This window comes from Alosa pseudoharengus, unplaced genomic scaffold, assembly GCF_046254945.1.
Source record: "Alosa pseudoharengus isolate Yale_2024_CS ecotype anadromous, Long Island Sound unplaced genomic scaffold, YU_APseudo_1.1 YU_APseudo_1.1_scf_1, whole genome shotgun sequence".
NCBI lineage: Eukaryota > Metazoa > Chordata > Actinopteri > Clupeiformes > Clupeidae > Alosa > Alosa pseudoharengus.
In genome coordinates, this window is record NW_027468564.1 from 57,057,386 (window position 1) to 57,082,352 (window position 24,967).

The 24,967-nt window shown below is 43.7% G+C and overlaps 1 protein-coding gene across 1 annotated transcript; it reads right to left on the reverse strand.

Annotated features, from left to right (window-relative positions):
* Window positions 1-13,257: 13,257 nt before the first annotated feature.
* Window positions 13,258-24,696, reverse strand: rgl3a (ral guanine nucleotide dissociation stimulator-like 3a). Its single transcript, XM_076294675.1, has 17 exons — window positions 24,295-24,696; window positions 22,316-22,605; window positions 21,660-21,704; window positions 21,358-21,527; window positions 21,011-21,174; window positions 20,648-20,896; window positions 19,933-20,036; window positions 19,610-19,694; window positions 18,775-18,867; window positions 18,168-18,254; window positions 17,877-17,909; window positions 17,554-17,675; window positions 17,064-17,156; window positions 16,752-16,887; window positions 15,927-16,214; window positions 15,544-15,658; window positions 13,258-15,298 (listed from the first exon to the last, which is right to left on the reverse strand). The coding sequence occupies exons 1-17, from the start codon at window positions 24,316-24,318 to the stop codon at window positions 15,144-15,146; spliced, it is 2,253 nt and encodes a 750-aa protein (XP_076150790.1). The 5' UTR covers window positions 24,319-24,696; the 3' UTR covers window positions 13,258-15,143.
* Window positions 24,697-24,967: the final 271 nt, after the last annotated feature.

Consider the following 24,967-nt stretch of genomic DNA (forward strand, 5'->3'; position numbering starts at 1 on the left):
GTTGGAACTGTAAAGATTCCATCACTGTTTGACAGAAGTAGTGCACTCTTGGCAGTTTGTTTGCCCCCCGCCCCCCCACATACACACAAACACACAAACACACACACACACACACACACACACACACACACACACACACTCCCCCAGCCCCAAACCCTTTCCTCATGTTTAAGAGGTTGAACCATGGATAAGAGAAGGAATGTCAGCCATATAAAACCACTCACTCTTCAAGTTTGGAAATCTTTAAGCTCAACAGGGAGAGTTTCCAGTCAGCCTGTTGCCCCATTTATTGTGCATCTTACTCAGAGCATGACTGTCCGATGCATCGGAGGAATGTGGACCTGCTGACCGATGAGATGTGGGGCAATTTCAAAAAGGAGCCCTGGGGGTGGGTGGGAGGGGGGTTGGGGGGCTTCCAGGGGAGGGAGGGACGTTGGTGGATGGGGTAGCAGAGGAGCTGTGTGTGTGTGGCCAACGGAATGTGTTTCCCATCATCATTGGATTTCAACACTCAGTCAGTTGAGCGGTAATGTAAGCTGAGCAGCTTGTGATGCCCTGTGTTTATTTTTACATGCCACAAGTGCCCAGCATTCACATATGAGGCCTCCCAACAGACACCAGCCTCAGCCTGCCGCACATCCACCTTCAGCCTGCCACACATCCACCTTTAGCCTGCCACACATCCACCTTCAGCCTGCCACACATCCACCTTTAGCCTGCCACACATCCACCTTCAGCCTGCCGCACATCCACCTTCAGCCTGCCGCACATCCACCTTTACTGCCTCCCAACAGACACCGGCCTCAGTCTGCCGCACATCCACCTTTACTGCCTTCATACCACTTGGAATTCATCATGGATCTATTCCATTCTATTGCTAATATTAGTTACTCCATTACGGTGAATATGGAGACACGTGACCTTAAACTGTAGTGTGGCAGTTACTGTGACACAACACACACAAACACGACATAATGCAAACGCACATGCACACACACACAAACACACACACACAAACATACACACACACACACACACACACACACACATACAAACACAGACACTAACATACACACGCACACACACACACACACACCCTCACACACATACAAACACAGACACTAACATACACATGCACACACTGAGCTGCATGATTACATAAGCAGGGCAATTTGATGAGGATCTATGTCAGATCTCCTTATTTCATGCGCTTACACTCATGCATCAGCACTTGATGTACTTGGCATCTCTCAGCCTGGGGCATCTTTTATTCCACATTACGTCAAAACAAGGTCAGCTTTTCGCTTTAGAAAAAAAAAGCCAAACATGCTCGCTCGCCCTGCCCCAACAGGAGGATATGAATAACATCACATGCACGGGGATCAAAAATGACGCAGGTGTTACGTGATGAGCCAGCCGGTGGAGGGCTCGTCCATGCAGAGTGGCCACTCCGACTGGATCCATGCAGAGTGAGATTTGGGCCAATGGCGCAGTGAGTGGAGTAAAAATCAGTAAAGTAGGGCACCCAGTGGCTTAGGATGCCTCATCTGCTCATCTGTCCCATGTGAATATGAAGTAGGCCACTGGAGTACCAGCGCCTCTATGAGTCAGCGTCCAGTTATGCAATACAAAACAGCCTCCAGTGGTGCTACATCCTGTGTGTGTGTGTGTGTGTGTGTGTGTGTGTGTGTGTGTGTGTGTGTGTGCCTGCCTGCACACGTGTGTGCATGTATGTGTGGTCTGTGGTCTTGTATGTGTGACTTTTAGTGTGCGTGTATGAAAATATTGGCATGTGAGTGTATTGGGGGGACAGTGAGAGAGAGATAGAGAGAGATAGGGAGAGAGAGAGATTGAAAGAGATTGAAAGAGAGAGAAAGAGAGAGAGAGGGGGCTTGTGGCAATAAACATACTCATAGACACCAGCTGTTCCTTCCTCCTAGTGCACCAATTTTAAAGAGAACAGGAGCTTTCATAATAATAATAATAGTAGTAGTAATAATAATAATAATAATAATAATAATATAATTTACTGTTGCAACATGAATAACAGTACATAATGCTTATTGTGTTGTGTTCAATGTAATACATACCACAACACAGCAGAAAAAGTGCCAATATTGCTGTTGGGGTCAAATCCTTCACATCAGAATCTCAAAGAGTGAAGGGTCAACTGCAGTGCTCAGAAGCATGATTAACGTCTCATAAGTAATTAAATGATGCCTTTTGTGTACAGATGGTAGTCAGACTTTCATCCACGGGGTACAAAATATGTTGTCGCTCAGTGAGTGCTTTGTATTTTTCAATAAACTTCATTCATTTTGACATACCTTGATATAAAAGAAAGAAAATGCGGTTACAATTTACTTGACAGTATCAACATAAGAGTCACATGACACTGTCATGAACGTGTCATAAACAAGTCATAAACGTTTATGACATAACGTTTCTGTTCTTAAGTGACATTTTTTTTTTGTCATAACAAGTTAGGATTAGGATTAGGATTAGGGTTAGGGTTAGGTTTAGGATTAGGGTTAGAGTTAGGTTAGGGGAACAAGCTAGGGTTAGGGTTAGTGTTATGACAGTATCATATGAATGTCATGTCACTCTTGTGTCGATACTGTCAAGTACAGTGTTACCGAAAATGCTTATGACGTTTGCTGACCCTACTGTATTTTCCATCTGTTCCATTGAGATTTGTATGATTTAGACCCAAAAAGCCTTTTTATTTTCATGATTTCTTGATGTCACACTAAATGATAGGTGTCACACCATGTGATAAATCACACCACAGAACAATCTGTTAATGCAAATGTGTAGCCTATTATTAGTCTAGCCTGTATTTCACAAACAACAAAAGACAGTTTAAGACAGGTATATCACGTAAAGGTTTACTGTTAAAACTAGGGCTGTCAAAATAACTGATTCATTTCGATTCATTAATTTGAGAAAAAATAACGCAGATTAATCGATTCTGTATGACCTTTGACCCCGAGCCATTCTAGTCAGTAACCATTAGACTGTAAAATGAAGGAGAGAGAAGAAAATGTGCTGCCTAGATCATTGATTGGAACATTTACTTTTTAAAAAACAGCCTGATGTTGATAAAAATAATGTGCTGATTAAAATAAAGCGCTCTGCAATGTCACCGGAGTTTGTCAACTCTAAAGTCGGACATCAATGCAAAGAAATAGTTTTGACATTCAGGGGAGTGTTAATTTATTTTCATTGTGTCTCCTAGGTTATATCTGTGGCCTGAAATGTCTTGTATGTGAAAAAAAACTTCTTCCCGAAGCACTTTTGAATTGATTTCCTCAGCCTATTAGGTCATATCATAGATTATTATGGCCATTATTTGAACGGTGAAAATAATAATAGAAGAGTTTTTGAACTTTAATGTCACTAATGCTGATTGTTTAATGATTCATTTGAATTTAAATATTTAAAATACTTTCACAGCAAAAATTATATATGCGATTAATTTAGATTAATTAATCACAGAGTATGTAAATAATTCGATTAATTTTTTTAATCGATTGACAGCCCTAGTTAAAACTGTATAAAACAGAATGCCACCAAATATTGTACTTGGGTTCCCTTTTTAGGGTTTTCTCTTCTCGATGGGGAGCTTCAGTCTGAATGTTTTGTAGTTCCCCTTTGAGTTTATTCTGTTCATATCTGTTTAAAAATCTATTTGCCTTCGACCTTTCTCCTCGGACCTCCAGCTCGTGCTCCGGAAATTGTTCAAAGCTTGACGTCATTGAGGATGTCTGATTTATCTAAATGCATTTATCTAATTGGCCGATACGCTAGGAGATATGAGAGCATCCTATGCGGAAGCATTATGAGTCGGAATTGTGAGATCATTGGCCCAAGCTGTGAAGGTGAAAAGTTCCCTCCCACGTCTATCAACTTTCGGTTTAAAAAATTCGTAGGGATTTATTAGCGACAATAAAATAGATAGTCCAAGAAAATATCTGCAGGAGTTATCATCAACTACCATGCACTTTAAAAATAAAAAAGTTTGTTTTGTTCACGCATATAAGCTATAGTTTATAAACAATATTGAGTGGTGAAGTCCCGCCCCTTCTACTTCCGGTCCATGGGACCTATCTTTCAAAAAATTATGAACGGGAGTTAATGGAGAGATAACAATTATTTTTTGGTCCAGTTTGAATTGTGCCACAAATTTCACATATGATGTGTATGAATTTAAAAGATAATTTTTTTCACGTCAAGAAAGTACTGTTGTTCGATAGACTTCAAAAGTTATGTTGGTTTTGTGCGAATTCACTCAGTGGACTACATCTCTCGTCTCGAACGATGTACGTCACCAACGTAATGAAACGATAAGAGCTGTTATGCCAGTTAACGGTTGCATCTTGCTGCCTGCTATGTCACTTAACAGTATGTAATGTACAGTCTATGGACGAATACAACTTACCTGATGTGTTTAATCCTCTGACTCATGGTATTTTCTTCGGCAAGGAAAGCCCAATTAAGACCTGTTGCTGGTATGCTTGTACAATCTAGTGTGGCTGTGAATGAGCTAACATCACTAGCGCGACTGATTGGTTTGTAGTGGTTGGAATTACGATCTTTCACAATGTTGTAATTCAATAGTTACGAAACAAACTGCAAATGTCTTTACATGAAAAATTGTCTTTAAAATTGACAAACATCATATGGGTAATTCAAGGCACAAGTCAACCGGGACCAGAAAATAATTTATTTTTCGCCATACGTTAGACCGGCACATCCGGGAACTTGACTCGTGACAAACGTTCCCGCCCCTTTCGGGGGGAAAACAAACAACCCCTCTCATTACCTCCAACGCAAATTAGGGTCAATAAACGTAATTCGTACAAAAATCGCAGGAGTAAATAATAACAAAAAATACCACAAATCAATATGACCACTCAATACATAACCACTTTGCCGGTCGTTGACCGTGAAAGATACCTACAAAAGCTTAATTCAATTAATATAAAAAACATGTCCCTTCAGTCTCCCGAGTACGAAGTGGTGCAACAACCCCACTCAGTCATACCCGGACATTTACTCGTAGCCTATCTCATCGAGTCTCCAGGTAAGTAACTAAATTGTTTTCCTGTATTTTTGCCTTCATATTTGAATTTTAATGTAGTGTAGTTGACTCACAGGCTCAGATGTAAAGTATGTTAGTTAGATAATTCCGAGATATGATAATTTCTGTCATAGCCGTTAAGTGTTAGCCTAGATTTCTGTTTTCTTTGGTCTGATTCATTTTTGGTGTAACGTTAGTTGTTTGTCTTTTGAAGACTAATGAACGATATTATAATTTCATAAATATTTAATAACTAGGCTAATATTTATTTGCCAGCAAAGCTGTAGCCTAACCCACCTGCAACTTTTCGGCATGTCTACCGGTTCACTTTGGCTTGTTCTGAGGGAATGTTTTCCCCTCAAAAGGGGCATGGCGCAAACAACCTGCTCTGTGTGATGCGGGTCCGGTTGTAAGTATAGACCATAGACAGTAAAAGAAATGGACGAACAGACTCCGTCGTTTTCAATGGGAGGGCACTGAGTCAAATAGAACGATTTTTCAGTTGGTCCCCCCAGTACTGCGCAGACTCACACTTAACTTCGTGACGTTAGCCATCGAACTGAATCTTGTAACTCATATGATAGATACACAGAAATTCTTCTTACACTTCCTTCGCCTTCAAAGTCATCAAAGTTAAACATTTATTTATGTATTATTATTAATATCATCCTCACCAAGTCGAGTTAATGTTGAAGCTACCATAGCCTACATGATCATCTTCAAAAACAGTCATGCTAAAACAAAACAAAGTTATAGCCTTGAAGCTAATCTTTTTTCCACTTTTCCGACCTACGGTCAATCCATCGAAAACCTCTGAAATGATTAGTGCCCTTTTTTTAAAAATTAGGTTTACTTTTTTATTATTATTAGGTTCCCTCTGTGTAATGCTTTACCTTAACATACGGTCGTGTATGCTAGGTTTTGCTTATGAGTTACCGTCATAGACAAGGTGGACTGAGCTTCTTATCCAAACAATACGGTTATCTCCCTACGGTGCGAAAGAGAGATTACGTCAAAGCTAGCTTCCCTCCAACCGAACAAGCTAACCGTTCTTCTTACGGGTAACCAACGTTACGGACGAGCTAGTGGAGTCTGTTTTGCCTTTGTAGTGTTTATGTGGATTACACAGAAGCTACAATATTGGCACAGGATATATGTTATATGAAGTTATGGTATTTCAAAAAAATCTTACAATGAATGGACTTCTATGGGAGTTAGCAGAGAGGTGGTCCCTCCAGCCTACGTCGATTCTTCTACTTCCGGGAATTCGCCTGCCCCCTTGGTATAGACTGCCGTTCAAATTTTTTTGAAAGATAGGTCCCATGGAGGCAAACGGAAGGGGCGGGACTTCACCACTCTATTACCTTATTCAGCCCCGCCCATTTTTTTTAATTCCACGTTGTCTTTAAACTTCCGGTCGGCTAGCTACGTCTAGTTAGCTTCATTGGGATAACACGGCAGAAGAGGATAGAGAGGCTAACTTACAGAACAGCCGCTCCAAAGTCAGTTTTTTCCTAACTTCAGATAGGAAAGCTGTATAACAGAAATGTCTTAAGTCACCAAAATCCTAAATAAACGTTCCTAACTTTAGGATGACCCATAATATATGATGCCAGTCATCTCGATAGAGCTCTGCTATCTAAATGTATCGCAATGGATGTACTGCTCAATCGGAAGTTCGGGGACAATGTGGGCAAAGCTAGCGCCCCCATGTTTGCGCGCGGAATAAGGTGAATAAACAAGTTGATTAAAACAGCTGGCTCTGTGCATGGAAGTACACGTTAACCCCTGTTGGTTGTTGAGAGAAGGATGTTGCAAAACCTCCTTAACATTATGGACAACACCTCACATCCACTGAATGAACTACTGGTCAGACAACAAAGTCTTTTCAGCTGGAGGTTGCTTCAACTTCGCTGTAACAAGAACCGTTATAAATCATTCCTGCCCACTGCCATAACTATTTACAATAACTCCATTTCATTTCTCATATACTCTCCTTTATTCCTCCATCCTCCTATCGTTCCTTCCTCGTTTCCTTCACAACAATAATTAGAAGGAGGGGTTAGGACAGGAAGAAGGAAGGAAGGAAGGAAGAATGGACAAAAAAACAAATGATCTGCAGCCCTGGTAAACTTTCAGTTGATTGATTTTTGGGACAAAATCTTTTTGTTCAGGGCTTCAAAATATCATGCGCAGACTTTTAAAACTGCAGACTTACAAGTAGACATCTGTGGTATTAATATGTACTTAAATAAGGGAAAACATATATTCATTTTATTGGTTTTATTCAAAATAAAACTTTGTGAAATGGGCTTGGGCTTTTCTTGGTTTGGCTGAAAATTATGAAAAACAGGAATATGACTGGCATGAATGGTATATATAAAACAGTTTTTTTTTCTGAACAATATCACCACGTTTATTTGTAGATTCAGAGCTGCCAACCCTCACGCATTGCATTGGCGGGAGAGCGCGTGGAGCCAATCAAATGAATGATCATGAACAGCCGATGCATGAGAGTTGGCAGCTCTGCAGATTAGTCATTTTTTTACTTTGACACTCAGGACCACAAAAAGCCATGTCACGTCAACCGGCCATATGTGTGTGAGGTATGTGGCCCATAAACTAGCAGCAACTCAGCATGGCCAACGGCCCATTAACCCGATTACCACTCCCAGATTAGCATTAGCTAGTCCCCTTCCATCTGTTCCCCTTGGGATACAGATACAGTTACCTGTTGTCAACAACCTGTGACCCTCCACACACATGCACATACACGCACGCACGGACGCACGCCCGCACGCACACACACACGTACACACGCACGTACACACACACACACACACACACACACACACACTCTCTCTTTCTCTATCTGTCTCACGGTGCAGTTAACATATTTTAGCACTGAGCAAACAAAACAGCCTGAAGTGTGAAAAAAAATGACTCAAACCATATTATATCCTAATCATACACTAAACATACCGTCAGTAAACACCGTAAACATGGCCTCTAGTCCCTTGTCATGAGCTACCACTAGTTTTCAATCATCCTTGAATCAATAGGATTCATTTAGCAGAGATGACTTTTTAGCTATGCTGTCCAAAAGGGTGATGCACAAACCTCTGAAGCAGCTGTTTCTGCTGAACAAAAAACTTCTGTTCTCCAGCCTTACACACACACAAACACACAGCAAGGCAGACAGACACACACATACACACATGCACACACGCATGCACACACACACACACACACACACACACACACGATGGCCAATGGGTCTTTCAGTTGAGAGTCTATTGGACACTTATTTACCCTTCAGTGTTGCCCCAAATCCTTGATTGAACAGTTGTCAAAAAGGTCAACTTTCTGACAAAAACAATAACATTGTGACACCTCAGTCCACAAGAGAAGGGGAAACTTCCAGGGCCAATGTCAAAGAACAGTATTTACACTTGGAAAAAAAAAAAGAAAATCTCCTTCATCTGATGCTGGCCTTTGACCCCGCAGCCTTCTTGGAAACGTCCCTCCTCCCTCGGCGGTGGGGAACAGGGCCCATGTGCCGGGCTGCTCACATGTGCTTGCGCTGGGGGAGGGTTTGTCACCGGAGTGACTCCTTGCCTGACGACCGGGGCCAGTTATGTAAAGCAGCGCGATCCTCGCGCAGGACGCCTAAGGACAAGTCCCCACACCGGCCAGCTCATGTTTCAGCCCTATTCACTCCCAACTAGTCGCTATGGCACAGGGCAAAAGTGGGGTTCTTACCGGGGGATAAGCGCTTTGGAAAATGAGATGAAATGGAAAAGAAGATTGAACAAAGAAAGTAATGCGAAATGGGTTCAATCACAAATACCAAGAAAAAAAAACCTCCCCCAACCAACAAATTGTGAGCAGTGTGGTTTCCTTTGACTTTTTTGATCCATGCAGTATTATTGGTTACTCATCTGCGTTAGCTACATCAACAGATGTGCATTGCGTTTGTTTTTCCAGCTCTCCAACCACATTTAGAGCATACACATGATGGCCTGCATCCACCCTGACCGCAGAGAGCATACTTTGTAAAGGGAGCTCGGAGAGCTGCACATCAATCCAGTGACTCCGGGTAAGGCCACATTAACTCATTTAACAGCCACTCAGGGACCCAGCCACAAACAATAAGCAATAAAGAGACTTGGCTTGACATATCCATTTGGAGGAGTGGCCACAAAACGTACACAAAAACATATTAGGACATATTTCACAACAAAACACAAAAAACAACAAAAGACAGAAACAGTTAACAATCAAGGGATTGGAACATACCTAATAACCTATTAGATGCATTACCAAGCATTCAGTGGATTGCACACTCTTTCGAAATACACTGACAGACCTAAGTTAGGTTATTAGGTCACCGCTGAAGCGGGGAGGGAGGAGGGGAGAGTGATGCCACGTGAAGGAGGAGAGTGTGTTTCGAGAGCTTATGTGCCAGGGTCCAGCGTGGAATTGGATGCATGTTTTCAGTTAAGAAGGATCACTGTGGTCTCCCTCTCTGCCTCATACACGCGCGCGCGCGAACACACACACACACACACACACACACACACACACACACACACACACACACACACACACACACACACACACACACACACACACACACAGACACACACACACACACACAGAGGGAGAGAGAGAGAGAAAGGCACAAATATAATCACACCCTCTCTCTCTCTCTCTCTCTCTCTCTCACACACACACACTTCAAACTTTAAAATGAGGCCTCCACATGACCCATGCTAATAGCCTCTCTCAGTGATTAATTCCATCTTACTGTAAATTACTTTATCTTCCCACTCTTTGTAATTGGCTCTCCCTCTCTCTCTCTCAGGCTTGTCAGCATCTCACTGCATGCTCAGCAGCTTCTGGGAACACTCTCCCTCTCCTGCCCCGACCTGACGGAGCTGTGATCTACTCCACACCGTCACCGCCACCACCCCCCGCCCCACCGCACTGTGGTTTCTAACACTTCCCCTGCAGACGGAGGATGGTGCGATGCCCGTGGCGCGTTCCAGACAGCCGATGTCTCGCAGGGTGCAGCAGGAGGCCGGCCGCCTGGTAGGCGCGTGGGGGCGGCATGGAGACACAGCCACTTTCACTCACACCACCAGCGTCACAGCCTTTGGCTGGCATTATGAGAAGCCTCGAATGGATTCATGTAAATTATGTTTTTTTTTCTCAAAATAAACACACACACCATTCCTGGAGGGCGAATACGAGTAATTTCACCAGATTTGGACACAATGACTGGCGACTGCTTTTGTCCCTTAATGGGCTTGGAAATGGTGATTTATAAATGCCGTCTGTCTTTCTCCCACCTTCAGCCCACAGCAGATGAATGTGTGTTCGTCTGCTACAGCATCCAGCTACGAACATTAAAGGCTGCGTTTTCTGGCCAAGCCATTTTAAATTCTAAATTATATTCCACCTCCTTTAATCAGGCAAAGAGTTGTTTTCTCTCTCGCTTCCAGCTGCAACCCTCCTGAAATAGCACAGTAGGTACTCATGACAGGTTCCTGGAAAGTGCTTGTGTGTGTGTGTGTAATGTGTGTAATGAGAGAAGACACTGCTGTTCACAACAGGAGGTTGTTTGTGAAAGGCCAGGGTCAGCGCCACCGTGCCCAACTGATTAAGTATCCATTACAGGAGGCAGACGCAGAGCTGACCCCTGCCACTGGCACCTGACCCAGGATCGGCTCGCACAGGGATTGGGTTTGTCTAACGCGCGCACGCCAAGTGCGTCAGTCGGCCGGCCCCCCCTCCGAGGCGGAAGGGCACACAGCACCGTTCCTCCGTGTCAGGTCAAAGCGCCTGGGTCAGCGGTGTTTGCACGTCCCCCACATCCGCCGTACTGACCTTTACTGACATTCAGTATTTGTCACCGGGCAGACGGAGCCTGACAGTCTCCAGGAGTTTTGCTGTCACTGGGGTTTCATAGAAAACAGACACCTTTCCACGATGACCACAGTTGCACCCGCCATGGCTCCAGAATAGGGGTGTGCAGAGTTTCTGCCCATTTCTGTGCAAGGCTCGTTTAAGTGCATCACTTTGTAGTGCCGCACAACTCTGCTGAGACATGCTCCATCTGTTCTGAGAGGCGCTAAAGTATCCAGTGCTTGTACATACTGTTCAAGACTGCTGTCCAGAAGGATATTGGAGCTGGAGCTAGAAATTATATTTAGAATTAAACAGAAATATCAAGGCACAGATGGCATTTTGCTCGTCCGTCACCTCCAGCAAGTCCATCATGACTTTATTAGATAAGTAAGACAAGGACAAAGGAAAGGAGCAGACAAAGAGCATTACATACTAGTCTCATAACACACAGCTGCCCTGACCTCTATGGGTGAACAGTGGAATTACTGTCCTCTGTACTGGAATATTGTACAAGGCTGGCCTCTTGTGGTGACATCTCAACACTATGCTAGCTTTGTGGACCATCTAACTCAGTGGTTCTCAAACTGGGGGGGTTGGGGGGGGATAAATCAGCCTTTATTTTCACAAACAATGACAGACACCACTCTTCAGCTTGGCAAAGAACTAAAATTTATCATTTGAAATCTCTTGTAGCCTACAGAAGGAAGAAGGATGGCAATAATAATGATGGGGACACCACTGGATATTTGGGCACTGAGATTGTCAAATTGTGGAAAAGTTTTTGAGGAAGATTAGAAGCAGAATTGTGGGAAAACTGAGGAGTCAGTGCATCACCCTATAGTAGTAGTAGTAGCCTAGTAGTAGAAGTAGTAGTAGCAAAGTCCTTTTAGGCAAGTCCCTCCACTTAGCGGCCATATTGCAACGCTTTTTGGGCACTTATCGGCATCTATTTCGGGCCAAACTGCACAAGGCTTCACAACACCAAATTCCCTCCAGTGGATATATTTTTTTTTTTATTCAAAATAAAAGTAAATAATTTGAAATACATGCACATTTTTGTAGGTTTGGCTCATATATTTTGGTCTGTTATTTACATAGGAATATATGTAGGAATATATGCATATTTTTCTATACCTGCCAAACGTAACATTGTTTAATATATCCTGGGAGCACAAGGCAACCATCAAATAGACATGTTGCAGTATCCTTGGGATTTATTGCTTTCCCCATCTTAGTGACCACTTAAAGACGTATGGTACATGTGTTATGAGCTGTTAACTGTGGATTGGCTGTGCACTGATGGAACACATCAATGCTGGTATTAATATCGGCCATGTTTTAATATTTTTTATTTAAAATAAGGGCTCAACACACCATCTACAGTTCAAAATCAAAGTCAGTGAGGACTCAACTGGTTGATACATATCAACATGTTTACATTTATAGCTCCTGTATTGTATGCTCTCCCCCCTCGGCTCTTGGGCACTTCGGTCATTTTTTTTAAATCACGTTACGCTCAGGCCTACTGGTGAACTTAGACTTTGATATATAAGCACTTGCATGTTCACACACACACATACACACAAGCTTTTTTTGTATGCATGAATTCCATGTTAACAATAAATCTTGTCCATGCTACACTCTCATAGGTAGGCTGGGAAGATCACAATCAATACAATAAATTGGGTCAATCGTTATGAAATCCCTTAAATTCTGAAAATACATCCTGGTTGATCATCTAATACCATTACCAACATATTTCTTGTCGTCAAGGAAACATAAAAGAAACTCCTAACTGGTGAAATGATCCTTTAACAGTTTACATCAAAAGTACTCACAATGTGCAAGTGCTCGGCATGAAGTAAGGGTTCTAAATTCCAGAACAAATATTTTTGTTGTAGTCTTCAATACAGTAACACACGTCTGCCCTGAAATTGTCAAAACAATTGTAGTCTATCGTTTTTCTTGTGTGTGTTGTTTATCATGTTACTTACTAATGTTTTGCAAGAGCTGCAACTTGCAATTGAATAGTCCTTTATAGGCATATAGCCTACTTCTACTATATGCAATTTAACACACACACACACACACACACACACACACACACACACACACACACACACACACACACACACATAACAGGTTAAGACATGATGGTTTGAACTTGTGATTTGCAATTTCAGAATTAAGAATTTCAACAACAGAACCCATTGTATAACCAATATATTGTACCTAAACTATGTTGAATACAAAAGGCATGAGATGTTATATTAACTTTTATTTAATATTTCATAGTTTAAAATATAGGCAAGAGTGCTTGAAATAATTTAACCTTACACACAAACCATTCAGACATACAGTTACCACATACAGTACACAAAGCCTTGCTGGCATCCTGGTGGTATTTGAAGTAGAAGTCCTTTGTGCATTTGAGAGACTTTAACCGTTTTAACCTTGTTTGCGCGTCACTCAGAATTTGCTTCACCACCGCTGTTCTATATCTGACCACACGGAGCTCTATTACACAATCATCTGGCTGACCTCATTCATGATTCCAGCGACCAAACATGAACACTCAAAACACACATCCAGTATCGCTCAGGCACATTCCTATGGTCACTCTGCTTCTCCGAGTCACATTACTCTAGATAAACTCATTATGGTCACTCTGCTTCTCCGAGTCACATTACTCTAGATAAACTCATTATGGTCACTCTGCTTCTCCGAGTCACATTACTCTTTAGATAAGCTCATTATGAGGCATCAGAGAACATACGTTTCTAGCTTGTGTTGGCTTTTTGTCTGAAAACAAAAAAATCCTTCATTAAACACAAAATCCTTCATTAAACACAAAATCCTTCATTAAACACAAAATCCTTCATTAAACACAAATGGAATGAACTTGAACACACACAGGACAGTGCTGCTACCTCGTTAGTTATAGGTTAGTCCACCCTGTGTTAAGAACCTCCACTCGTTCACTACAGAGTGCACAAGTAATGGTGGATGTCCCAAACATAGGTGTGCATGTCCTGCTCATTTATACTCATGTTATAATTAAAGTTTAAAAAAGGTCCTCAAAGCATGAATTTCATTAGCTGACAGACATAAACAAAAACATCACATTCGCAAAAAATTATCGGATTCACATTTCGCAAACATACTTCTGAAAAATTAACACTGAAATGTAATGCCATTAAAATGAATTAAGACTGAAAAAAAATCTAGTCAAAAACATTTTTCGATACTTATAAATTTCTCTTCAATTAACCGTATATTTATAATTCTCAGTAATAATTATTAGCCTAAAAGCAGTAGCATATTGCAGGTTTGTGTTAGAGAAAGGATCAAACCATTTTAGTCCCTCACTGGACCATCAGTCTGGTCTCACAAGCAGTTCCCATGATTCCTTTGCTGGTCTGCTTGTTTGCACTCTCTCCGGCCGACGGTTGTGTGGCCAAACTCACTCCAACATTTGCCCAGTTGCACCAGAGTTCACTGCTCATTTCTTTGTCCGTTGAGGTCTTTGTCTGTGTCCCATCGCTAAGGTCCGTCGCGTTGCCTATTACAAAGTGGCAATGTGCCTGCTGCTTGGACCACACTGTGGGAATCACTGCAGAGTAAAACAGTTCTCTATAAACTAGACCTCGCTTCACCAGAATGCTCTTTTCACTTCAGATCACGAGCCACTCCTTCACACCATCCACTGAGCAAACTGCAGAATGAGAGCAGCTAGTGCAGTGGTCTGCCAGCAGTGTACTAAAGTGCTGAGATGTTTATGGGGATCATTGCTGAACAGAGCCTTGTCCTTTTTAATAAGAACCATTCCGACTTGTCTCCTTTTCTGTCGAATTCCAAAGTTAGCTCCCAAGAGACTTGTGCCTTCTTCTTTTTCTATTCTTATCATTGCACGTTTCCCATGTCCTTTCCTTTCCTTTCCTTCTTTGTGAGTGTGAGATCTAAGCATGATCTGATCCCTTACCTGATGTTTTACACTAAACGTTTCTAACTATGCGCAGTGTGCACACAGCTGCTCAGGTAGACAGATGCGTGCACTCCTTCACCACATGTAGTTGCACAAACGAGCAGCAGGGGGTGCTCCTGAGCTATAGTGACCACTAACGGCCGCCCTGACAAGCAGTGGCGTTCACTTGCCGTGCCGCCATCGGCCCACAGCGCCGGGGCTAGAGGAGGACCCCAGAGTTCTGCTGTGGCTCCGCCAGCGCTGCCTGAGCACAAAGTCGTAGTTGGCCGACGTGCACATGGCGTAGAACACGTTGGCTTTGTCTGGGATCAGCAACTCTGGAGAAAAGAAAAACACAGGAGCACAGAGCTGAGCTGTTAATCAGAGCTATCAGAATGTCTCTGGGTGAACAGAGAGTTTCTGATTACATATTAATGATTTCCTTTTCTTCTCAACGCATGCTGACTTCTAGTTGGCCAAGAGAACCAGTTCCACTGGATTGGTTTGCACTCACTTCCTCTATCAAGCATCACAAAGGGCTGCTGGGACACAGAGCTGTTGTTCTCTGGCCGAGTGTGCTCACCTTTGTCCTGGGACAGCACCTGACTAAGGCTGAAGTCATGGCAACTCATCCCCTCCAGGTTGTGCTTCTCCAGAGCCCTCTGGACGACCTGTGCCGTCTTATCCTGACTGGTCAGCTGGGGACAAAAACATAGCCATAGATTTAGTCCAGGAAAACTACCTCACTACGGGGACAGCAGGAAGGTCAACGCTAAAATTCAAATCAACGTCAATCCACAGATATTTATGAAGCCTATTGAGGACACCATTGTTCTGAGAGTAGAAACAATGTATTGTAGAACCATTCTGACCTCAGGAGGCTTTATAAATATAATGTATGTTTATTTACAAACAGCTCACCATTCCTACAGAGAATGTAAACACGACATTCCACACTGGACTCACCAGGATGCTCTTGTAGACGTTGCAATTGGTGCTAAACTCCACGCTGACCCTGACGATGCAGGAGTCGGCCACCTGCTTGTTGTAGACCGGATGGGTGGAGGCGCATGGCGGTGGGGAGGCAGAGGAGGAGGTGGAGATGGAGGAGATGGAGGAGGAGGAGGAGCTGTTGGGGCTGAGGGGGGTCAGCTCGGCCTGGGAGGAGCTGCAGGAGGAGGTGGACGGAGTGGGGGACGCAGATGAGCACGGGGTGAAGTCCTCAGCCACGTTCTGACAGGAGCTGGACAGAGACTGGACAAAGGGACACACGCAGCATGAGCACCTGGTGCTACCTGAACCTGATGTGTCATGTTCCAGAACATCTAGTTACTCATACATGATACAAACACTGTTTTAAATGGGTTTAACTCCCTGTATTAGCTAATGTGCCATCTGGTTGTACTACCCTTTGCCCTACAGTACATCTGGTTGTACTACCCTTTGCCCTACTCTAAGCATGAATTTCATTAGCTGACAGACATAAACAAAAACATCACATTCGCATAAACATCTGGTTGTACTACCCTTTGCCCTACAGTACATCTGGTTGTACTACCCTTTGCCCTACAGTACATCAGCTGTTTGCTGCTGCACACGGCACAGAGCAGTCCTATCAGGCCAGAGTCTCAGCAGAACAGCAAACACTCTCTCAGAAACACGCCAAGGACATCAAGATTCTACTGGCGCCACTCAGGAGCAGGTCAAGACCCAGTTCATGAAACTTTACGAAACAGAAGTCTACTCTGGGAGCTTCACATCAGTTGTGAAAAAGCTGTTCTAGACACATGCCTGGAGTTTGAGTTGGAGCGGCGTGGAGCTAGGGCTGGACAGGTCCTCCATCTCCGAGCCGCTGGAGCCGGACGAGGACACGCTGATCTGGTCGGCATGAGTCTTCCTGCCCGAGCTCTCACTGTGGCTCAGGAACCTGGAACAGCAACACAAACCCTACAGTTACTCACAGAGCGCACACACACACACACACACACACACACACAGCTACAGTACACTGAAAGAGAGTGAGGGGATGTCTTATTTGTTTTATCAGCTGCATCCTCCAATGCAGGTGAGGTGGCAGCGCAAGCATCTGCTTGGGACACTTACGAGGAGATCTTCTTGGTGAGGAGGCGGTGACTCCATCTGGGAGAACCAGGACAGGGGTCCACTGGGGGCTCCAGGCCTCGAGACAGCTCATAGCTACCAACAACAGAGGAGAGCGCCATCATTAAACTATCAAGCTGTTAAGCAGCGCCAGATTATGGAGCAGAATGAGAACATACAGAGGTGTATTAATAATAAATAATACGTTTATTTTATATAGCGCCTTTCTCAAACCCAAGGTCGCTTTACATAGTAGGAAGGCAAGGAAACACAATAACAAACAAATAAAACAATACAACAAAGACAAGTTATCTGTATGGAGCTATGTGTTGGGTATTAGAAATGCTGCCTTGATTTACAGCAGTGTTTCATGGAGAGAAGTTGTATGACTAACAACAGTATATAATGGGACACAACACTCTGACATGACACACGGGTAGAGTAGGTCATCATAGCAGTGGTGTCCCTCATCCCTGCCTGCCAGTAGCCGTACCTCTGCTGGTCAGTGAGTAGACTACCCTCGGTCAGCCAGGACCAGATGTGGGGGTGCGGCTTCAACCTGTAGTTCGAGCAGGAGGCCTGCAGCTGCCTGATCTGGGCGAGGATCTCAAACTCCTGTGGACACACACACACACACACCAGCGGAGACCGATATAAACATGGCTGACAGCATGTGGGCCTAGAACTAATAACTTGCTAACTGCTCTTGTAAATGCCATAGTGACTGACTGCTGTATGATTTGTTAGGGCTGCGTGATGCACTGGGTCTTTTCTGTTCTACAGCCATAAAGGTGAAACACACAGAACAGCACTTACCCTTCTCCGCTTTTCAAAGTTGATGAGTCCGCTCTGTCAATAACAGACACCCAGAGATGAGATTAAATACACAAATAAGTAAATATCTATTCATTTTTAATATATATATATATATATATATATATATATATATATATTCCATTTGGCCTCTCTGTCACTTTGTCCATGACCATGACTCAACACATCATGGGGTGATGTAAGTGTGACAGATCGGATAGGTGACAGCAGAGATCATGAGGAAGGCTGCTGTACATGTGGGCACTGACAACAAAGACGTCATGGTGCGCTCACCTCGACTGTGTCCGTCAGCGCCGTGTCCAGCATGGTGAGGACGGTTAGGTAAGTGCCCAGGTAGGGGATGATTCCGCTGCTGGTGCCCTGTTCCATAGGGTCAAACAATAACACATTAGCACGATCACCAGACACTATTGATACGCAACACCACAGATGGGTTATTCACCACTACACATACCCTCTCGATACAATTCATTTAGTATGGCCTGAACTAATACAACTTCCTAAGACCCTCATAACGTGAATGTGAGGGTAGTAAAAACTGATGATTATTTGCGGTCATGGTGTCATTAGAGGACACTGGTCTTTGGGAATGTCTGCATGTGACTTTTAGAGAAGCCGAAACTGTCCAGGACTGAAATAAATCACTTATTTTCAGAGTTCCTCTTTCTTCTCCCAGAAGAGCCTCCATAAACCTGCGGATTCTGCTTAACTGGCATCATCACTTTTTCTCATTTCCCTTTGGGTGCTCTGGCTTCAGTCCAATAAGGAACTCTGTGGGCTGGTTTTATTATGGGTCTAAAGTCTATACTTGTGCTTAATATTAGACAGTAATATAGATGATAAACGTTTCACATGAACGCATATGAAAATAAGTACTCACAAGCTGCCTGGACAGAGGACAGAGTTTGGGGGACTTGGGAGCAGCAGGGTTCTCCTCTGGAGACTGGCTGCCCTCCGCTGCATGGCTGTCCTCCTGAGGGAAGGAAAGTGATTGGTTATTTATTTTCATGTCCAAACAACTCTGACCTCTGACCTTGGCAGCATGACAGTCTCAGGACTACGTATCCACACGTCGGAAATGACCTGTCAAGTAGTGTTATAATCTGACATGTAGTCAAGTAATTGTGTTGGGTGTGAGAGGAACCTGTGGTCTGGACACAAAGAATAAACTCCCTCTGCACAATAAACTCAAGCTCATTACACTCCTTTTTATGTAGTGCGCTATGCTTAAGTACTTAAAGAGGACCTCATGTTTACTCAGGGCTCGGGCAGCAGGTGGTACGGCCTGAGGTTGGTCCCATGTGAAAGTTGCACTGTAAATAAAAATCAATCTGAAGCTGCACCCATTCAGCTGCAGGTGCCTATTGAAACAGGCCCTCCTTCACAGGTGTGCGTGACTGTAATTTACTCCCTTGGTGTCTCCCACACACACTGCATGAGACATTGATGTTTGATTGCTTCTGATATACAATGAGGCTTTTATGGTGGGATAAAGTATGGACCGGGCTGCATGTGAGAACAAGCTTATCGTTGTTCAAACACTGATACCGGGTCCTGCGGCGTCGGAAAAAAGCAACGCTTGGCCATTAGCTCCGGCCGATGACGTTAGCGCTACGCCGATGCGGTAAAGTGGAAAGTTCTCGGCCAGAGAGTTGTGGTTCCTCTCGAGCTCTGCTTTGTGCACACATTAAGATGAACATGTGGGGCATACTGACCTCGACCAAGATCTCCCTGCTGGTCAGCACACAGTTCTCATCAGGGAACGTCTCACACAGCTGATCAAAGGCTTCAAGGCTCTCCCTGCAATGACAAGTGGACACAGCACTCATTACAACTTTGAAACTTTTTTTAAGTTCTGCCATCAATCAAATTATCTTTATATAATTGAAAGGAACTTTAAAAGAGCCTTTTTGGGAAATAAGCATATTAGCCGTCTATCCCAGAGTTAGGTAAGAGGATGGCATGTACTCTGGGCTAGACAGCTAATACGCTAATTTCCCCAAAAGCTCATTGCCTTTGCCACACCGAGGTGACCTACCTGCTGACCGCTGCCCAGGTCCTCTTGAGCCTGTAGACTGCATTAGACTGCAGTGCAGATAGGATCGCTCGCAAGGAGGAGAAGTTCCTCAGCTGCCTGCACTCCTGAAGTTCCAGAGAAACACAGACACACATCAGCCACTGGTCACACAGGCAGCTCACACATCTGCACCACTCAGATGGATCTTTCAGATCAGTCACACAGTATGTAACATAGCAACTAGTCATGGTGATGTCCAAAAGATCAATCACACAGTATGTAACATAGCAACCAGTCATGGTGATTTCCAAAAGATCAATCACACAGTATGGAACATAGCAACTAGTCATGGTGATGTCCAAAAGATCAATCACACAGTATGTAACATAGCAACCAGTCATGGTGATGTCCAAAAGATCCATCACACAGTATGGAACATAGCAACTAGTCATGGTGATGTCCAAAAGATCAATCACACAGTATGGAACATAGCAACTAGTCATGGTGATGTCCAAAAGATCAATCACACAGTATGTAACATAGCAACTAGTCATGGTGATGTCCAAAAGATCAATCACACAGTATGTAACATAGCAACTAGTAATGGTGATGTCCAAAAGCTACAACCTCTATGGAACCATAACTCATTTCCACCCTGGGATCTTCTCAAGCTATCAAACATTGCCTTTTCTTTTTTCCGGGGTAAAACCAGACAGCACTGGCGGACGGTACTGACCTGCGCCACAGAGATCCACTTCTCGATGACCCTGGCCCTCTGTGTGGGGCTGCTGGACGAGCAGCGGGGAGAGGCGCCGGGCGGCGCAGGGGGGTGGCACAGCAGCGAGGTGATCACCCGGTTAGTGACGGCGTTGAACTGGGCAATGGTGGCACGCACCGTTGGGGCGATGTGGCGGTTCTCCTTCTTGTCTCGCTGGGACCACACGCACCCCACACAGTGGAATGGCACCACTTTGACAAAGAGCTTCTAGCGGAGGAAGAGAATGGGGCAGAGGTCAGCAAAAAACAAGGAGAAACGGAGGTCCAGCCCAATGAGAAAAGGAAGAATAAGACTGATTAGCTTGAAGGCAAAACCACTCACGGCGTCCAGTTGTGTTAGCTGCTCTGCGATGTCCTGTGCTGTGAAGTCCATAAGGTTAAGTGGTAGATCAGTGGCTCTGACCTCGCTGCTCAGAACCCCCGATCCCTCGTCCGGTGTGGCTGCGCTGGGTTCAGCTGCAGTGGCAGCAGTGCCGGTCTGGCGATCTGTTAACAACAATCACAAGCTAAAATCAATCACAGTCCAACCCCGTGTTAAAACAACCCACTTAATCCTGCACATGCAGGTCAGAAACTCAGCAGTAAAAGGCTCATCTCTATAGACGTAGGAATAATCACTCCCTATATAAGAGGAACCTACTGACACCAGATCAGTTTCAGGCCACATACCTTCCTCTAGGAACTTCTTGAGGAGGGCCTTGGCCTGGCAGGCGAGGCGGCGGAAGCAGAGGCGGTGGCGGAGGTGGCTGACCAACAGCCTGAGGGTGGGGTGCTGCGGAGGCTCCCGCAGGTCCTCGTGGAGCTCCTCCAGCCACATGTGGATCAGGGGCAGCAGGGGACTGTTGGGCAGGAAGCAGACCAGTGACCAAACGTCTCAAGACAGATACTGATTAGGGTCAACTTGATCTGCATTACACGACAGAGTCGCTGTTCTTATTTTCAGACAGTTGGCCAACATGGCTTCCACTCACCTCCGGAGGCAGACGGTGTTGTCCAGATTAACAAGCATATCATCCCTGCAGAGACACACATAGAGAGGTTTCGGTTGACTTTTGCAGATGTGGTTTTGTGATTCTATGAGAGCTGACTGGTATGAGGATGCTTAAGGCTGCTTGACTGGTTTCTAGCAATGTGACCGCTGACATACCAGCCAGCCATCTGTAACAGAGGAGACCTGGCAAGTGCTCTTGTGGTTGTTCTGTGCGATCAGAATACTTCTGAAAAGCCTGTCATGTGATTAAAAACCTGTTGAGCACCTTTGTCTTCCCTTCCACGGAATTCCAAATATTAGTGGGGTGACTAATTTCCTCCTCCTTCAGATAAATATCTTTCGCAATAATATGGATGTTCCCACACATCATTAAAGATAAAGTCTTCATTATTTCTGTGATATTATCAGGTTTTGGCTTCTATTTTGAAGGTTTTTCGTTCTACTTCAAAGTAGGGTAACTTCTTTTTTTTTTGCTAGACAGTCACAAGTACAACATTATACTGAAAAGCACCTACCGGTATGTATTAAGGTCTCAAGTGCACCCTTAATAGTTTTCCATTAAAGTAATATTATGTTGATAAATCAGCACTGGATTGTGTCCAGATCATAAATGTTACCTCTTGCTTATGTTCTCACCTCTGGAAAAGCACCTGGATGAGGGTGCTGGGCTCGGTGAAGGCTCGGTAAGTGGACAGGAAGATGCGGCTGTAGTCGGGGTCCTGGCATTCTGGATATAGTAGTTGGTCCACCAGGCGGTCTAAGGTGGCCGCCTTGACCCTGCGGACCTTATGGGTGCGGTACTGAACACAGCTGAACACGGGCTGGTCCTCTGCTGGTTCCGTGGGTGACTGGACAGGCTCACGCCGCAGAGTGACCCCATACACAACGTTGCCTTCCACCTCATCAGCCCACTCCTGCACAGGATCCTGAGGATGAAGACAAGGAAGGAAGGATAAACATTAAACTCATCCCACACTCCCACGATACCTGGTCCAGGACATCTTCTAGGCTGCACCTTTGACCTATATGGTCATATGATCATTAACTGATTTCACACATAATCATTTTAATATGGTTGATAGACTGTAGGTGTGTTATCATAACAGCACCCATCGTCATATTTATGGTTCAAGACCTTTAGCCCTCCTATTGATACCTTTTCGTGCTACACTGACAGGGTCCACAATTTGTCCATATGAATGGAGTGACTGAGAGCTTTTAATTTTATAGCATAACCAAGACCTAGAGAATCGCTTAAAGTGACTCACTGAGGTCCAATGTATGTTTTTTTCATATTCCAATAAAAACAGAAGAAAAACACCTGATGCTATTTGATAGGGGTGTGGTATATAAACATATTTTACAGTTCTGGTAAAAACCAAAGCCTTTCCGCAATAGTGCTGGATGAAACAGATTCCTGTATGGAGTCCATTTCCTTCTTATTATTTCATATTGTCTATGAAGACACTCAGAGCAAAGTATTTGGATTACAGCTATGGAGAGGTAAGACTTATGCCTGGCTTTCAGCAGGTACCTGATACATGATCACACTTCAAATATCAGATTGCCAGACCCTATTTCCAGAAGTCTAGCACTGGGGCTTTCAAATACATGAACAAAAATTCTCCAAAATTATGAAAAATAATTAAAAAAACAACCTTATACTTTCCATGAACAAACACTGATATCTATCAGTCCATCAATCAATGTACAAGTTAAAGCGAACCAGGAAAGGAAACTCTGTTGAGCAAGAGGACAGGGCAATGGAATTTCCAAGCCAGATAAAAGAATGCTTCTTCTTTTGAGACATTGTCTTCCATGGAATCAGCAGGGAGGAAAATCCCCCTTCATTAAAATACACAGAGAAGATCTTCACAAGACTGCACACTCTCTGGAAGGTGCATTATTTGAATTATATCCAGCTAAACATCATCCCAAAAAGTCCAATGCCATTCCCAGTTCAAAACATCACCACTTTCATTAAGGCCAGTTGAGAACTGCGCCTCAGGCGAGCGGATCAGGTTTTACAGTTTCAGTCAGCTGAAAAGCTACTGACTCCATTTCCCCAATGGCTACTGCACACATACAGTACACTACTTATGGCCAACTGTGATATTGGTAATATTAATATATATAATATAATATACATAATATTTTGCAGGAAAGTCCTACAATTTGTTCTACAATATGTTTGATTTTAACAATACTGTCTGGAGACAATAATACAAGGTCTACTTGGATGCACAAAGTAGCCTAATTACCTAATGTAAAGTGAGCCAATGAGCTTTGTTAGAATATAATACTCTGCTGCAAATAGATGTTAAAGTTACATAGACAACAGTATATTGATTGTGCACTTAAGCTGTACTATGCCTACATAATACTGTAATTTTAGATTAATCTAAAATTAAATCATGCACGCATCTAAAGCTTTGCTGAAAATACCCAAATGACAAAATGGTATAGGGGAGCGCATATTTCCCTGAATCTTGTAGGATCACTTCATGCAGGCCTCTACAGTCACTTTTATAAAATGTAAAGGTGCCCACAACATTACATCAACTAGCCTATATTAGTTGATAAACTAATTAGGCTATGGCTACGTAAATATTCACCATCGTAAGTTGACATTTCCCCATAATTTCTTCGGGCACCTGGAAATGCCTTTGAATACAGGTCAGTTGTTTACGGATTCATGTTTGCAATGTAGTGTATCCAAAATGAAGTTCTTTTGCAGTTCAGTTTAATCCACGTTAATGAAATCTTGAATTACAAGTTGTTCGCTGATGTCAACTGACGCACGGCGAAACCGAAATCCCGTTCCGAAAATTAGCAGCGTTCCATTGCATTTTGACCAGAAAAGCGCTCAGTGTAATTCTCCTAAAGTTAACGTGGTCCTGTTTCTTTGGCAGTCCTTATACACAACACTCTTGCCCTATGCTGAGACACACTTAACAGTTTCACACTTGTTCACCTGCTCAATGACTGAGACGCCAGGTGGGAGGGACTGGAAACCCGGCGAAGTCGACGTTAAACGACGATTCAATAGAATGGGTGGATAAGGCGTGGTAGCCAATTCAACTGAAGTTTCATCCAGGGTAAATACCTAGCGTTCATGGGTTTCGGAAAAAACTTTCTCCGAGTGAAAACATCATCATTCCGCGTCATTCACGTCACTTAATGTGTGAGTCAGAGGTCGGAAACTGGGGCTAGATTTTGCTAACAGAGTTGCCCAGTTAGGGGCTCGTCATGACTTTTGTCGTCACGTTGTAGCTAGTTCGTTTGTAG

What these genes read in the sequence shown, in the direction of transcription:
- rgl3a (XM_076294675.1), bottom strand. Translation starts at nt 24,318, where the DNA reads ATGGGGAAATGTCAACTTACGATG. An exon ending in AGCTAACACAACTGGACGCC is followed by an intron (nt 20,897 to 21,010) that starts GTGAGTGGTTTT and finishes TTCCTCCGCTAG; the next exon opens with AAGCTCTTTGTCAAAGTGGT. An exon ending in ACGTCTACAAGAGCATCCTG is followed by an intron (nt 15,659 to 15,926) that starts GTGAGTCCAGTG and finishes TTTTGTCCCCAG; the next exon opens with CTGACCAGTCAGGATAAGAC.